This window comes from Acanthaster planci, linkage group LG06, assembly GCF_054643075.1.
Source record: "Acanthaster planci isolate LZ-2023a linkage group LG06, COTS_SCS, whole genome shotgun sequence".
In the NCBI taxonomy this organism is placed as follows: domain Eukaryota; kingdom Metazoa; phylum Echinodermata; class Asteroidea; order Valvatida; family Acanthasteridae; genus Acanthaster; species Acanthaster planci.
In genome coordinates this window covers 8,052,520-8,068,710 of record NC_141782.1, presented here as the reverse complement: position 1 = coordinate 8,068,710, position 16,191 = coordinate 8,052,520, and the positions used below count along the sequence as shown (strand labels likewise).

The following is a 16,191-nucleotide window of genomic DNA, read 5'->3' as shown; positions in this document are numbered from 1 at the left end:
AATACACTGTTGGATGAACAGAAATAAACATTTAGCAAAACTAATTTAGTGTCAATGTTACATGTAACACCAAGGGTGAGCTCTTGATGCTGCAACACAGGCACAGTGAATCAGTTAAAAAACATAAAGGGTGCCTTAACTTGTCTGACTGAAGTTTAAGCACGTTACTCCTCCATTGTTTCATATACACACACGGAATTCGAAAAGTCTGAGACAGACTAAAGTTTTTGAATTTGAACTCGGCCGCTTTGCACAGCCTGCAAGTATCGCTCCACTGACATTTTCAAAGAGTTGAAAAATATGAGCTGGCAGTAGGCAATATTGTACAAAATTGTTTGGATGACTCTTGAAAATCATTGTTTGTGTCACTGATTGTATATCAAAACTTATGAAGTTTTAAGTTTTGGGCCAAAAATATTTCTGTCAGCAAGTGCCAACCTCTGGCAGAGACATGTGAATGCTTTCGGGTGCATGGGATTTCTAATCAACCAGGGTTTCCCCTGGGGTTCTGACATGTTTGAGGTGGTCAAACACATTTTGCCAAAATTCTAATGCCTTAAAAACAAACAAAAGCGAGTGTTTTCAAAAAGGCCTAAAATAAAGTTTATATAGTATGAGAATACATTTTCTCTAAACTTCCCTCTAAAATTAATTGATCTTGTGTTCTATGTCCCTCTTTACCATTCTCAATGATTTAAAACTGATCTATTTCAAATATCTAAATTATTTTGCTTTTTTCTTCCATCTCTGTAAATTTTACGTGTGAGATGGTAAAATTCAACATACGCGAGGTGGGCTGCATGATGGGTGAATAGGCAGGTAAAACCCAGCACTCAATATGCATTTTACTAATGTCAAGACTAATTATGACATCAAAACTGGACGATGCCCCCCCACCACCATTTCCGTACGATACTATTTTTACGATGTTGTCAAGATACTTTCTACAGTCTATTATCCCAACCCCCCCCAAAAAAAACCTGCTGTGAAGGAAGAGCAACTTCAATTGCAGCCTTCTAATAACCTCATGTCGTGTCAAAAAGGATCCAAAAGTACCTTTTCCTTCTTTAGTTTAAACCAGATAGAAATATTTTGTCATTCTGCTCAGTCTGGTTGAACACTTCTTGATGAGGACTCGGACATAAGAAGATCAAGAAAGGTACTTCTGTTGGTTAGCCAATGAAGGACAAAGACCTTTGAGTACATCCAGAGCTCTAGCATGTAGAACCATCCCAACATTCCTTGGAGACTGTCCTCTTTTACAGTGCCACAACGTTTTTTGTGGGCTCCCATGGGTTAAGGAAAAACAGTTAATACCTCTAGGTATCCTCTGCTCTCCAGCGAACTAAAGCAATTTAGATTGACTTGGTTCTTGAAAGACGCACAGACTCCCCCGATGTACCCATTGCGTAAAGCCTTCTCATAAAAGAAAGCTGTTCCTTGGAAAACATACTTGAATACTTTGACTACTTATTTTTGAGTGGCAAGTCACAGAGTCCGAATATGAGTCTTTGGGGGGGGTGTTTTTGGACGTTCGACTTTTAACTGGTTTGTGTATCTTGGGGTTAGTTCTGGTCACGTTTCAGTTGACATGCCAACAGAGCCTAATATTGTGTAAATGACCTATTCTTCCAAAACAACTTTTGTAAAAAAAAAAGATAAAAAAGGATAAAAAGAAAGTACAAAGATAATTGCTAGTATTTGAACAGCAAAAGCTGATGGTGGAACAAGAAGCTATTTTTTCCTGGTATCAACATTGTGCATTTTTTTTCTGCCAAGCCCAAAGATTTAGTTTAATGTCTTGCATGTTTCTGTAAAATATAAAATGTACTCTTTGCAGAAAAAAATTTCACTCAACTCCACAGAGAAATGTGCCTGGGGTGAGATTGCAGGAAAATGAAATCTCCACAAAATAATCACCACAGGTTTTGAGAGCCCCACAGCAGCATAGAGTCTATGGTCTACATTTGTGTTTGCCAACGTGTATCAGCACCTCTTAATGTACCTATTTCTTCTGCTCAATATCAACTTTTATATGTCAAACCACATAAATGGTAAACAAAGGGTTTTCCAGATTTAAAAGAGATTGCTTGAAAAACCCTGAAATTTGGAAAATTCCTGATGAAAAAAATCTTCACATCAGGAAAACTCCTGACAAAGCTCCCCTGATGTGTCGAGTTATAGACAGCAATGTTACCTTATAAACATAGATACAAAACTGGCTGACGCTTTAAAAATCAACAACTCTGAACATGGAAATTCACATCAAATTTCAGTGATAATCTTTCTTTGCATCACAGCGACATTAAAAGAACAAATTTTCTCTGAGACTACCAGCAGTAAGACCACCCCCTTCCAAAAAAATCATGCAAGTTTGTATGATGCAACTCCACTCATGCTACCTTTTATTATGGAAGTTGTGCAACAAGTCATGACACATTTAATGAAAGTTACACAAATGCTGAAGTCCATAAACAAGACACCAATTTGTGGTGGAACTTATACAATCTTTTGAGGTGGCAAATGTTGCACCAACAATTTGGAAAATGAACAATATCACTTACTATGTTTTTACAAGAACAGAGGATCATGTTTGGGGAAGTCACCTGCAGCGCCTTATGGTTAATTGGTTCCAAGAACCACACAGGGTTTTGGAATTTAGACCTACAATTAGTAGTCTGAGGCCTGAAGGCGATTCTGGACAGTTGGAAGTTGTTCGCCAGTTGTTGTTTCCTATCTAGAGATAATTCTGGTAACATTTATTAAGGTCTAAACCTTCCATGCCCACTAAAGTGTCTGTTAACGCTGCAGCCACAAACACTTCAGGCTGAATGTGAACAGAAAAAAGTGCTGAGTCATAGACAGCAATGTAAAGGATGATTTCTAGGTTAGCACGGGTGTCCTTAGTTCCCTGAAGACTAAGAACACTTTGGAGCAAATTGTGCCTGGCAGACACAAGATTGCTCCTGGGTCCCCACTTTGTTGCATAAGACCTTTTAGCAGAGAAAATGTTTCTGACTTAATGCATCTGCTGAGCTAGACTCACAGGAGACCCATTAAGAGGCAAAGGACAATACAATGGACAACTTTTTGGACCTTTGGACAGTGGTACTGCAGAATGGACATTTTTAAACTGAAGTCTTCAGACAGAAAAAAGTTGTTTGTCTGTTTCTGTTGTTTGAATGAATCTTGAGAGTAGTCCAGTCACGTTTTTCTAGCTCTAAAACCCTCACAGCCATTTAAGTGTCTATAAACTTTCCAGGTAAAACACCTCATGCCAAAAATAAAATGAAGGCTTGACACACTAACTACGATCACAGCTGGAGAGAAGGTGAAAGGGAGACAGTGGAGAGGCATTGTATAACTTGAGCACTCCATTTTGGACAACCAAACTAAACCTTCACAAAATTCATTTCTCTAAACCTTTGCTAGGACATTGCTGCATTCAAAAATAATCCAGCAGTCACAAAGGTATGCACGCAGCTGTTTTGCTCTGAAATTTAGAGAAACCCAAGCAGCTTTTGCAGACAGTCTGTGTTCGGTGCTGAGACCAACCGAGTCCAACAGACACTGCCCACTGCAGGATTTGCCAGCTTCAGTAAAGATTACTTTTAGGTAAGAATCCTAGGGTGGACATCTAAATCTGACATCTTAAGACAAAAATAAGTTTGTGGAGTATAATTTCGAGGTCAGTATGGGTGTCCTCAGTTCCCTGTTGAGAAAAAGAACATTCTGGAGCACACTGTGGCTGGAAGACACAAGATTGCCCCTGGTTCCCCACTATATTGCATAAGGCCTTTTAGAAGAGAAAATGTTTCTAATGTAACGTTTCCGCAGAGCTAGACTCACAGGAGGCCCATTCAAAGGGAAAGGGCAATACATTGAATGACAATTTGGACATCGGCTACAAAAAAACAAAACGACCTTGCCGGATTCAGAGTTAAAGTCAGCGGTGCTGCTGAATGGACATAAAAACTGAGATATTTAGACAGAAAAAAAGTTGTTTGTCTTTTTCAGTTTCCTGAACATGTCTTGAGATTAGTCTAGTCATGTTTTCCAGCTATAAAAGTCCAACAGCCATGTAAGTGTCCATTAACTTTCAAGGCAAAACACCTCGCACAAGAAATAAACCTCAACATCTTTAACAACATGTCTCAACAAAGCTAATGCCATCGGCAATCTGCCATGATGTTTGGATAGCCAAAAGCCCCAAATCCCACTGAACTCTGTCTTTTCCTTGTGCTAGACAGAGATTTCAATCTGTTTTGATTTTCAGATGATCGACCTTTTCTCAAATTTCAGATGATAAAGAAGGGGTTCAGTGAGTGGCCTGCTCCCATCGGTTAAAAGGAACGTCATACGTGGGTCATATGTATGTCACATGACCTTAACCCTAACCCTCCTCAATCCTTCACCTGTTGGACGATTGAGGAGGTTTAGGGTTAATGAACGTGAGCTAGGTGGGGGAGGGATCAATTTTTCATCCCCATGAAGACTTGACGCATTAAATACAGTCACAGCCGGAAGAAAGTAAAGGAGAATGTGGAGAAGCATTTACTACCTGTGCACTCCATGTCGCTAGGTTTGTCACATCACTAGCCTCATAAAAACGCACCACACCGTCAGCTGAACAAGTTGCCTGTGGAAGATTGAAAGTAAATAAGATCCATTTCTGGCAGGGGAAAAAGCCTAAGAGCGTAAATTTAAATTTAATTTTGATCAATTTGTACAAAGCAATAACACTTCTTCTTTGTCAGGCTGACCATTTGCCGACATAGCACTGCTGAAGGTTCTTTCCAGTATCATCTTTGTCCTCAGGAGAATGAGATTAAGTTTGCCGCCCCCCCCCAAAAAAGAAGAAACGTCATGCTTCTGTGGCTAAACAAATGAAAGCTATTAAACTTTACAGTGTGATTCTTACAAGCTGGAGGCCAAGGTGTCGAGGCGAAAACTTCACATCTGTGACCGAGGTTCTGCTGTCCACCAGTGCTGCTCGCTTAATCTGCACATTTTTTTCAGGACAAAACTCATATCAAAGTCTCGTTTGCCTGCGGTCCTCAAAACGTACACACTTTACAGTACAGAAACTACATCCGACACATTTCTGAGGAGGACTAAACGAAATCAACTTTTTACTTGATGAAAGGCTGTGAATTATACCGTGGTAGGTGTCTCCAAATGTTTGATAGGAGAAAAAAAAATTCACAAAAACTAAAAGTCCCTAGATGGGTTTATGGTAGCACCATGGATATATCTCTTTTTGAGCATGTGGAATTCTGAAAAGAACCAATGGTACGCAACTTTTCGGACAGTATGCTTTGTCCAATGCTGTCTGAAACATTGAGTAGCGCCGGTTCTTTTCAGAATCCCACATGCTCAAAAAGAGATATATCCATCGTGTTTACATAAGCCCATCTAGTTTACTTGCTTTCTCCACCATGAACAGGATGAAAAGCTTCAAATCTCATCAAAAAAATCCCTCCCTACAATTCCCCCAATGATGCCACCCCCAAAAAAGACAGGAAAGGATTAAATAAATGAATTAACTGATTGACAGTTTTGCCCAGTCTGTATCCACAAAAAAACTTTCTGCTTACCCAATGGCTCTGGCCCTTCTCATTTGGATTGGACTCACCAACTGTGGGAATAAAAAAGAAACTCCTCGCAGCATTCAAAAAATACATACTTCTAACATGACTTTCAGATATCTGTGTGACTTGACATTGTTAAGTATATAGTGGAGTATTCAGGAAAAGTGTTTATGGGCAGCATAGGCACATTTCAAAATGTGACATTCTGTATACGTGCCAATAAAAATGCCACTTCTTGGTGACAAACTCACTGCTCCCTGGCAAAGAACATGCGTGTTACTTGACCCCAAAGGGGAAAAAAAGGAAAAAATTTCCCAGTAGATCCCCCAAAGTGTGACTACAGTACAGAATATGGAACATGGAGCAAATAACTTGAATGGTAAGGAGAAAAATCTGAAATCCATTAAAATTAGGTAAAACATCGTGGATGACAGAGAGCTTGGAGACACCAATCATATTCAAAAAGTTGAAATGCTTCGCCAGGGACTTTCTCTCTGCTTTTCGAACCAGAGAACATCTCTCTAGAGATCTTACCAATCTCCTCCCAGACCACAGCTGTGCGGTCAAACGAACAGGAAGCCAGCACCTGACCAAACTCTGGATGGGCCCAGGTAACCCTCCACACTGAGCCACTGTGATGCTGTGTTCCAAGAAATTAAGCTTATTACTTCAAAAGTGTCACAACATTCCAGCCCATACTGACCACACTTTATGTTGTTTACAAAGTTAAAAATTCTGAAAACAAAGCAATGTCTCATATTTTTCTGCATATCAAGTAGTTAAAAAAGATCAAAACCCTTTTCACTCTTATTTGACGACAAGCTTGACATATGATCCATGTACCTTTTAACATGTTTTCAACATTACTTTGCAAGATGTTTGCTATGAGGACACACACAAAAAATACACTCCCATTGATGCAGCAGTGAACATGAGCAAACTTTCCTCAGACAATATGCCAAAATCTTTTTGATTCAAATTAGCACTACGTTGCGGTTAGTTTATTAAGACTTGATGCGGGAGCCCAATTACGGTGTTTAAATCATTTCAAGTGATTCAACAAATATGAAGTGATCTCCTTGCCTTTATTGAAATTACATTCAGGCTTTATCCAACTCCAAGGTTCAGTGAATATCACACAGAATCATGTTGGACTGACATGGGTGGACTAAACCCTAACCATGGCAAATCAAAACAGTGTTCTATCTGAAGTTTTATTCAATGCACAACAGTATTAACAGCAAAACCAATTACTGCCTCGTCCTGTTTTCTGTACAGTTCTGAATTCAGAGGACTGATACAATGCCACAAGAATGAAGCAAATGACAGGGAACAATAGTTTCTCCAGTAATCCATTTTTAAAGTCCCCAACCTTCCCACCCCAAAATGGGAAACCATTACACGGCATTGTGAAATTTCCCAGACTTCGTCTCTTAGGTCAATAAGCTGAGTATTTTCAAATGGATAACAAAATGTGTGTGGGATTATTTTTGTGCTTTTGTAAAAGAAAAAACTACGAAAAAAAAACTGGTCTAATAAACGTTTGGTTAACTGGCTGTGTAGTCTTGTAAGTTGTAGATTTTAATGGTGAATTTCAGCCAGGATGTACGTACCTTCCAGGCTGATGTGCAGTGCCATTCGCCATCTTCTCCTAGGTCCCAAACCTGAACGCCACACATGAAACAATTACAAATAACATTCACATACACATGTAAATGCACGCATGTACGTTGCGACCTCAACTACATGGGCGTAACAGAAATGTACACGTATGTGACGTAATGGGTTCGTCAACTGTACAGCGTGGGGGATAGTCGCTGGTTTCTCGCAGTACAGCTGAAAAACTTGGGTCAAAATTTATGTAAGTTTCACTTTTTATTCCACTGACATTGTTATTTATGAACTAATTTTCTTGAAATCAAGAAATTCTTAATTAGAAAATCAGCTTTCTACAATGGCCCTGGCTAAAAATGGATATTTGACTTTTTTTTTACAAGAAAACAAAATTGTCACTATTCAGAACTGGTTAAACCGATTCAGAACTAGAAAAATGTTGTCACTTTTGATGACCCTGTAAGTCTGAATTAAAAGTTTAGATTTTGAAAGTACTGTTGTGTTTTATTCCAATACAGAAGGTGGACTACAGCCCATATTTCACCAGAATTATACGATTTTGTCACTGGAATCTGACCATGGAGTTATTTTTGAAATCCAGAATTAGGGAAGCGACTGTACATCATCACTTGCACTGTGCCCTCGTAGGTGTAGGTACGTACATGTAACCCCCAAACCATCCGCTTGATGGCGAGTTCCGATCAGTAAAAAAAACAGAAAATGACTCAGAGTAAAATCAATTTTTGACGACCTTCCGATTAACAACCTTGCGTTCATTTCAAATTGTTGCCACAAGTAAATTTGATTCAAGGAGTCGGACAAAAGTGCCCAGGAAATACCTCAGGCCACAATCAGGAGGCATGATAGAAATATTTCTATAAATCTCGAATTTAGGACTGACTGGTTCAGGGCATTTCTTTCACAAAAAGCCCGAAATTGCAGACCTATTTTGGATAGAGCCGGGGGGGTTACATTCAGAAATAAGCGCTTAGTTTTATTGTTTTTTTGGGCGTATCTTCGTTCAAAGGCGAAAAAAAAAAATTTCATGGCTAACCCCCATGAAATTGAAACGAAAAGTGATTTTCTGGCCATAATCTTGAAATTCCTGTGAAAATACAGGGGCCAACCTCTTCACGGGAGTCAACAGGCGGCGCTATTTCGGTCCGATTTTGCAATGTTTTCTATGGGTGCGTATTTGGTGTAGTGCAACCATGACGCCCTACATGTACCTGCACACTCTGGTCAGTGGAACAAGTGGCGATCCGGCGGCCATAGAAGTCAAAAGCAACATCATGGATGAGGTCTTTGTGCTTCGCAGCGATACTTTTGGCGACAAACAACGCCATGGTCTTTGAAAGGAGGACTGAAGTTTAGATAATCTGACGTCTGCGGCAAAAAACTGCGCTGACCAATCGAGTCCAGATTTTGTGTTTAGAGCTAGCTAGAAAGATCTGCGTCTCCGCCTTGGTACATAATGGTTCACGTGCTGAAAACAGCCATAGCCGTAGCTCCAAAACCATGAAACTCAAATGACCCGTGATATGTGTAACAGCATGAGTAGTCGTCAGGAATCACGTCCTCAAAATTGTAGACTGGTTCCATGCTATCGTAGTGCACTTGAGGGCGCTTTAGTCCTGTAGGCCCATTGCACGTCTTTCACGTCAGCCCCCCATATAGGCCTATGCCTCCAAATTTGAGAGTGACAGTGACCGACAGTGATGACGACACCGACACTGCCAGCATCTATTGATCTATTCAGAACTGGTAGGCTATGTTTTAGAGTTTAATAACTGCTAACATCAATACTAGCATGACTAGGCATACTGTCATGACAGTCCTGTGTTTCGTACTCTCTTTGTCATGTTTGTAATGTACATCGGAGCATGATCAGAGCATGGAGGTAGAATTCTACCTCCATGATCAGAGTGTAGAATAAGAATGCAGGGCCACGCGCGAATACGACCATGCGTGAATTTACCCTCTTCACTGGCTACAAATTGTTGGAAGAGTTATTGTTGAGAACGAAGCAACACATAAAGAATGGAGATGGTCAAAAAATTGTCCAAACTGAGCACCCAGTTGGCGGCCACGATTTCGAGAGAGAGAACGTGACTGTGAACAAAGGCTGAATGAATGGGCTTGTGGGGAACATTTTATAGTCCAAACCAAGTACCCTGTAGCCGGCTACGATGTTGCAAAGGCGGCAGCCCGAAAGTGAGGCAACGCTGAATGAAAATCCTTTACTAAACATTTTTTGTGAACTGATAAACTAGATGTATATTGTATACATTATAGTTTTACTATAAAACTAATACATGGATAGTTGAAACACTGAAAATGGTGGGAATGTCAAGAAGCTTTAAAGGCAGTGAACACCATTGGTTTTTGTTGTAATTTCAAAAGATTGTCAGAGAACTTTGTGAATACCGGTGAAAATCTGATCAGAGAAGTTTGGGTCCCTTCTAAAATAAATCCTCCCAAGCCACGAATCCTTTTGGCCTGAGTTTATTATTGGCTATAGTAAATAAAAAAAAGCACCCTCATCTAGTGGCCTCTTGTAGTGGCAAAGAAAAAGCACCCTCTATAGTCTTTCATTACATGTATTGCACTGAACTGGTGCGTGGTGTGCGTATATGTATTGCACTGAACTGGTGCGTGGTATATCTGTACACCTGACTGTACTGAACTGGTGCATGGTATACGTATACGCCTGACCTTTGACCTCGTAGCCGGCTATGAGGTGGAACGGATGAGTGGCCCTGTATTCTATAGTTGTACCTGTGTATCTTTCATAATCGTGATTATGCCCATTCCTTTAATTTGAAATTTTGGAAAATACTAAGGCCATGGCATAAGAATGAATATTAATAATAAAATTAATAATAATGAATAATGACAATTTGAAAAGCCCTGAGGCTTTTTTTCATGATTCATTAGTTGGTACACATACTGCACATCGATAGCGAGTACACGTCCATGCAAAGGGAACCAACCTTGAAAGTAGACTAGCTCTTAGTCATCACACCATTTGTATGCAGGCGCACTACCTCCCAATTTACTTGGCAGCTATTTTTGTAACCATTCCTGATGGGAAAAACAATGATTTTTCTGAAATAATAACTTGGAATTAATTTTGGAATGATTATTTTAAAAATAATGAAATTTTGGGCCGGCTGTTTTGGTAGTCATGGCAGTATGCCGGCGGTGGATGGAAATCCAGGATTAACTTTCTCATGGCCTAATAGCATGTCTGAGGTTCATCTTCCGCTGTGCTCCCATGAACCCCCAAGATCTCTGGGATTCATCGTCCACCGTGGATGCATGAGGACCCCCAGAGTTGGGGGGGGGAGGGGAAGAGTTCTAGGGGTAGGCTATGGAAGAGTAATGTCCGTGACCACAAAGTAACCTGGTGACTTTCAGACTTTACTGTCATGGACATTATTGAAAGTCAACGTGATAAAACCGAAAATGTAACTACATTGTATTATCTCAACTCTGCAGATGTGGGTGGATGTGGGTTCTTTGATATCTGTCTGAGGTGCCCTTACACGCTCAACCACGTTTAATGTCTCCATTGTTCAAGTTTCATTTGATTATATACAGTGTATGTCTTTAAAAGGCACAAATTAACAGTGACTGAACAATATTTACAGTTGCTGTGGCCTGAAGTACATAAATACTCACAGAGTTCCTAAAACAGTGATTGATTTTTAGCTTCAGAAAATTCCTTTTGCATAGGGGCACAACTCTATTTATACACTTGCTGCTGAAGTGCATGCATTGATTTTAGGTCTTTAAAGTTTTTTCAAAATCACTGTGTCGTTTGTTCCAGCAAAAGACATAACTGGGTCAGATCCTATGACATCCTCACAGTGTTGACCAAGGATGAGCAGTTCCCATGCCACTCATACGTTTCCATGAGAACCACGGGGTCAACATTGAACTCAGGCATGACAACCAGGTGGCCCGGCGTTCTGCAAGCTTTGCTAATGCCATTACCTTCAGTGACCGGCCCCTACGGCCCGGGGAGCTCTTCCTGGTGGAAGTGGAAGAACATGAGCCAGGCTGGAGTGGCCATCTCCGTTGTGGCCTGACCCAGCACCACCCAGCCTCTCTCAAAGCCAGCTGGCCCAGGGACCGACCCTCCAACCGCCTGGCCCTGGATTCGCATCCTCAGGGCCAGGTGGCGCGGGCTAGTTCAGCGCCTGTGCCGCTGACCATCCCCCAGTACTCCATGCCTGACCTGACCAATATGGGCAAGTCCTGGATCTTCGCCATCACCAAGCACCACAACAGGGTGCCGGATGAACAGCTCAACCTTCCGGAGATGGAGGCCCGGGCCAGGAACGAGTTCATCAAGGACGGCGTCGACTTCCTGAAGATCGGATGCTCAGAGATCCCCAAGCACTTTTTGGTACAGGACTTCATAGCCCTTGATCAAGAGGCCAGCTGGATCTCAGGCCAGCAGCAGTACTTTGCGACGTCAGTCGGGAGCAGAATAGCTGTCACCTACCAAATACACGGGGACAGAGTGTACATGCATTTCATTATCAACGGAGAGGACCAAGGAGCATCACTAATGGAGGATGCAAAATTGGACAGTCCATTCTATGGCATTGTAGATGTCTATGGGACAACTAAACAAGTCAAGATTGTACAGCTTATCTATGGTAAAGAAAAATTCAGATCAGTCAATTTGTGTGATCGGTCAATTGCTCGGACATTTGATCTTGATTTGGCAATCCTTATTCAGCATGATTTTTCAATCCTGTATCAGTTCCCATCTCTTTCTCTTGAACTTATTCATGGTTCTAAAAGATTGTTTTGATCAAGTTGAAGATTTCCTACAGGATTGACCGATAGTGCAGTGTGATTGACAGACAATGCAGATTGACCGGTTACACCCAACATACACGTACACGTCAGTATTTATGAAGCGTAACAGAAATTTTGTCTTCCCGCCCCCCCCAACTATTCAACTTTTGCCTCCTCATTATTGCTGGAGGAGTTAGTCATTTTCATATATTTATTCACTGCCGAATTCTCATAATGTAGATTTTCTTGTCCGGGGCATTATTGAACCATGGATGCATCACACCTTCAAATAGTTAAAACCCAAGCCAGTGGAGACGGCAGAATTGATTTGAAATTCAACTACATGTGCACTTTTCAGAATTGTGCCCAAATTTGTAGAGCATTAGAAAAGTACACACAAAGCACCCACTTGTTGCTAATGGCTTAGTGATTTGGTTGCTATGGGTAAGAGTTTGTTTCAGGAAGGAGGCGACTGTAGTATTGTCTTTTTTTGCAGGGCACGGCGAGATTGTAGAAGGCCAGATCTGTAACTTGTATTAGAGTTAGGCTGCATCCGAATCTCTTGTCTAGAGCTAGGTCTAGGTCTTCCCTCCATTGGAAATGTGCGGAGATGCGTAGACATCAGATCCAGCCGGAGCTCTGGAAGCCTGTTTCGGACACGGCCTGAGATTGAGGCTGTGTCTGATTCACATATTTGTAGGCACTGCTTGGCTTTTGCCAATTCAGGACACATTGGGACAGAGCCAAGGCTACGGCAAAAGAAAGACAGACTGGGAATGAGTTTTCCAATGCGTTCAGCGTGCATGCGAAGACCATACATTCCAGAATAAATTTGTTGAACGTACTCAGCATGCCCCACACCTAATGCACATAAACTTGCCAAAGGACTGTCAATTTCATTTAAAAACATGTCCTCTTTTAAGACTTAAAGGTTTTCATGGTGAAAGAAACTAGATCTATAGTAAAGATTGCGGTAACACCATGTATTTATCTCTTCTTTGAGTATGTGTGGTTCTGAGAAGAACTGGGGAATAACTCGACGTTTCGAACAGTGTACTCTGTCAATCTTCAGGAGACTGCAGGATTCTAACTGGGAGTGGAGCTTATATGGTGTAGAGTAACGTAACGGATACAAGCCAAGCCATACATACTCAAAGAAGAGATAAATACATGGTGTTACCGCAATCTTTACTATAGATCTATGTCCTCTTTTGTTCCCACTCGGAGTGAATAGTAAGTGGTCACAGATAGCCACAATACCTTTAGGCCTGTCTTGAGATCAGCCAAGAAACTGTGCATTGACCTATACGGGCACTCAGTAACACATATATTCAGGGAGTTTATGCCTGTGTGCTTACACAAACTCTTGTTTGACTTCTTGCCAGTTCCAAGCCTACAGGAGTGTTGTCGTGTTTCCATCCGGGCCATGACGTCTGAAGCCCACCTTCAGGAGTTGCCCCTGCCCAACAAACTCAAGAGATACCTCCAGTACAAACTCTGACGAGGGCATAGTCATTCTGTGATGAGTGAGATAAAGAGGCCCAACGTACCATGGACATGTATGGTGTGGAGGCTGTACAATTTGGAGAATGTGTAAATCCCCTTGAACTGGGGTGCCTTTTCTTTCTCACAAGTGCTGTTCAGTCCATTTCACATGCAGGAAATATTGCCAAGTGTTGGTAACATTCAACCCAGCACCCACTAGATGTGGGCAACCTTCATATGTATAGCATAGCCAAAAAAAAGGTTGAGCTGATCTCTAGCTATGGGCCTCGAGCTGGACCAAGAGAGGGCGCTAGTTTCTCAGCAATGGCGGCTCCTTTGGTCCAAATTGAACTTTGCTGGTTCAGGAATGACTAGGAAAGGCACACATCACGGTTGCATAACTATCGACATATTGAGCACTCCCGACCAACGCGACTCTTTCAACCAATGAGGGGGTGCTTCTGCTTGAGACGGATAGCAGTCTCAACCTTATGTAGAATTTACATGAGAGTTTCCACAGCTGTGCCGTACTCTGGGATGTCACCTCTTCTGATATTTAACCCCTTTGTGAAAACAAACAAGTGTTTGCTTTGAGATGAGCCGTTGGTTGAAGGGTTCCTTATTTGAAGTCCTGTGCTTAAATTGTCTTCAGGAAAAACATGGCAACACCTGGTGGTTTTTAACAGTAAAAATGAAAAAAAAAGAAGCTAGGCTGATTTTTTTTAATGCTTATGTACTTGTTGCAAGTTAAAGTTGAGATTAGAAAAACAGTGGAGAAATGGACTAAGTTTATCCATATTGCTGTGTACTGCTAAAAATTTGAAGAAATTCAAGACGTTCTGAGCTAGAATTGTTGAACTTCGCACAGCAATGGCTTTTATTTGCTGTGTGTGCATATTTATACTCTGAAAAGAATCGCAGTGGATCATAACTCAAACTTCTACTGCATCCAGATGTAGGTTTGGTTTCTTACAGTCACTATACAAAACCAAACATTTCAGTTTGGGAATCATACTAATTTTATGCACTGTTCATTAGCAGTTACTCCTTGAAACAACATTGATGTGCGTCTGTTGATTTTTCACGCCATATTTACTTTGTTGTAAGCATGTATGTTATGGCTTTGTCTATTCTACTGCGGCAGGAGATCGAACACAGAACTAAACAACTTTCTGTCCATTTATCAAACCTTACATCCGATTCTGACTGGTCTCATGTTCATTTGAAATATTTTCTTTGAAAATGTACGACTGACCCCAGTGAGCTGAAATTGTTAGAAAGTATTGCCGTCCACACATTTCTTTACTGTACAAAAGTGTGAAAACTTGGTCTTGGTTGAATGTACACAATGTACATGGGACAACATATTTTTCTGTTCATATGTGCGATAAGATTTGGCTCTGAATTTGTAGACTGAAACTCGATAAACTTTCACATGATTTGAAGCTAAGCACCTGCTAATGCCAGCATCAGCACACTGAACACAGTGGTTAACAGTGGATACAAAGATATATACCAGACTGTTCTGGAACTGAAGGTCGATGGCTGTGTGTATGCAGTCAAAGGTGGATTTAGAATCCAATTTTTTCTGGGGGTGGGGGGGATTTTGAGGTTTTACAAAAATTAAGTAACTTTTGTGGTCATTTTAATTGGATGAGGCTAAATTTGGGGGCTTATTATGCATTAGGGGAGAAAAAGAAATGAAAAATTCTAACGATAATCCCTTTTCATAAAAAAAACAAACTTCTTGAGAGGGGAGATCTGCCATTGAGTGCACTATAGTACTCGTATTTACATCTGGGGAATTTATTTGTATCATTGTACATGATTAATTGGTAAGCACACAGTGCACTTGTGACGATAGTCCAGCAATTTTACCATCTGACCGAACTGAAATTGAAACATGAACTTGACTTCTTTCAGTGGTTTTGTTTTTTTCATTTATTTATTTTTTAATAGGAATATGTATCCCCGTTCAGTGTACTGCACCGCTTCATTTCAAATGTCATTTCACTTTAAAACAATATACTTAACTGTGTACACGTATGTGTGCATTCAGGAAACATACATTAATACTTGTGTGTGAAAGTGCCCAACAATTTCAGAGATTGTACACTAACTGCTGTATGAGTCACACACCTATTATGAGGCATTGTGTTCAGCGGATTGTTCTTTATTTGAAATTAACAGAAACTAATCATTGTGTACACAGTGCAAATAAATCCGTGCCCATTGTTTACTGATGGGCAGTACATGGCTGTCATTCCTCTGTATTCTGAGGTGACATTTGTCCTATCGTGCAGTGTTGACATTTTCATCAGTTTCAGTATTTTTAACTTCCTACATTACTTTCCTTTTTTTCTTTCTGTGTAACTGAAAACGTAACCCAGCTTCAGAGAAAGTTGCTATTTTGAATGTGTGGCATCATGGCAAGGGCACACGATGACAATTTGAAAAAGCGTTTTACTGTGAATGTTTCTCGACATTCAGGTTAACCTCGCATTGTCATGTTCTTCACCCAGCCATTGGTAGTGTATACGGGTAGTTTTTTTTACGACCTGTTGCTTTTGCTCGTAGAGGAAAGTACATGTCTTACGCATACAAATTAGCCACAGATTTTGAGCCTACTTTACCACATTGCGGATACATTTACAAGTGCATGTAGTACGGCACTGTATTGAGCTTT

General features: G+C 40.8%; 2 protein-coding genes across 5 annotated transcripts in view; one reads left to right on the top strand and one right to left on the bottom strand.

The window, feature by feature from the left end:
• seh1l (SEH1 like nucleoporin) overlaps positions 1–8,721 on the bottom strand; it is a 28,731-nt gene extending 20,010 nt beyond the window's left edge. For all 4 annotated transcript variants that reach the window (XM_087137701.1, XM_087137702.1, XM_022255229.2 and 1 more), the window contains exons 1-6: positions 8,435–8,721; positions 7,205–7,255; positions 6,126–6,231; positions 5,598–5,638; positions 4,922–5,002; positions 4,562–4,639 (exon numbers count right to left, since the gene is read on the bottom strand). In XM_087137701.1, the coding sequence (XP_086993827.1) occupies positions 4,562–4,639; positions 4,922–5,002; positions 5,598–5,638; positions 6,126–6,231; positions 7,205–7,255; positions 8,435–8,551 (474 nt within the window). In that variant the 5' untranslated portion in view covers positions 8,552–8,721. The remainder of the gene's footprint in view (positions 1–4,561; positions 4,640–4,921; positions 5,003–5,597; positions 5,639–6,125; positions 6,232–7,204; positions 7,256–8,434) is intronic.
• A 92-nt stretch (positions 8,722–8,813) lies between these two features.
• On the top strand, positions 8,814–15,768 carry neurl2 (neuralized E3 ubiquitin protein ligase 2). Its single transcript, XM_022255228.2, has 3 exons — positions 8,814–8,969; positions 11,038–11,875; positions 13,406–15,768. The coding sequence occupies exons 2-3, from the start codon at positions 11,104–11,106 to the stop codon at positions 13,519–13,521; spliced, it is 888 nt and encodes a 295-aa protein (XP_022110920.1). The 5' UTR covers positions 8,814–8,969; positions 11,038–11,103; the 3' UTR covers positions 13,522–15,768.
• The last annotated feature ends 423 nt before the right edge of the window (positions 15,769–16,191 follow it).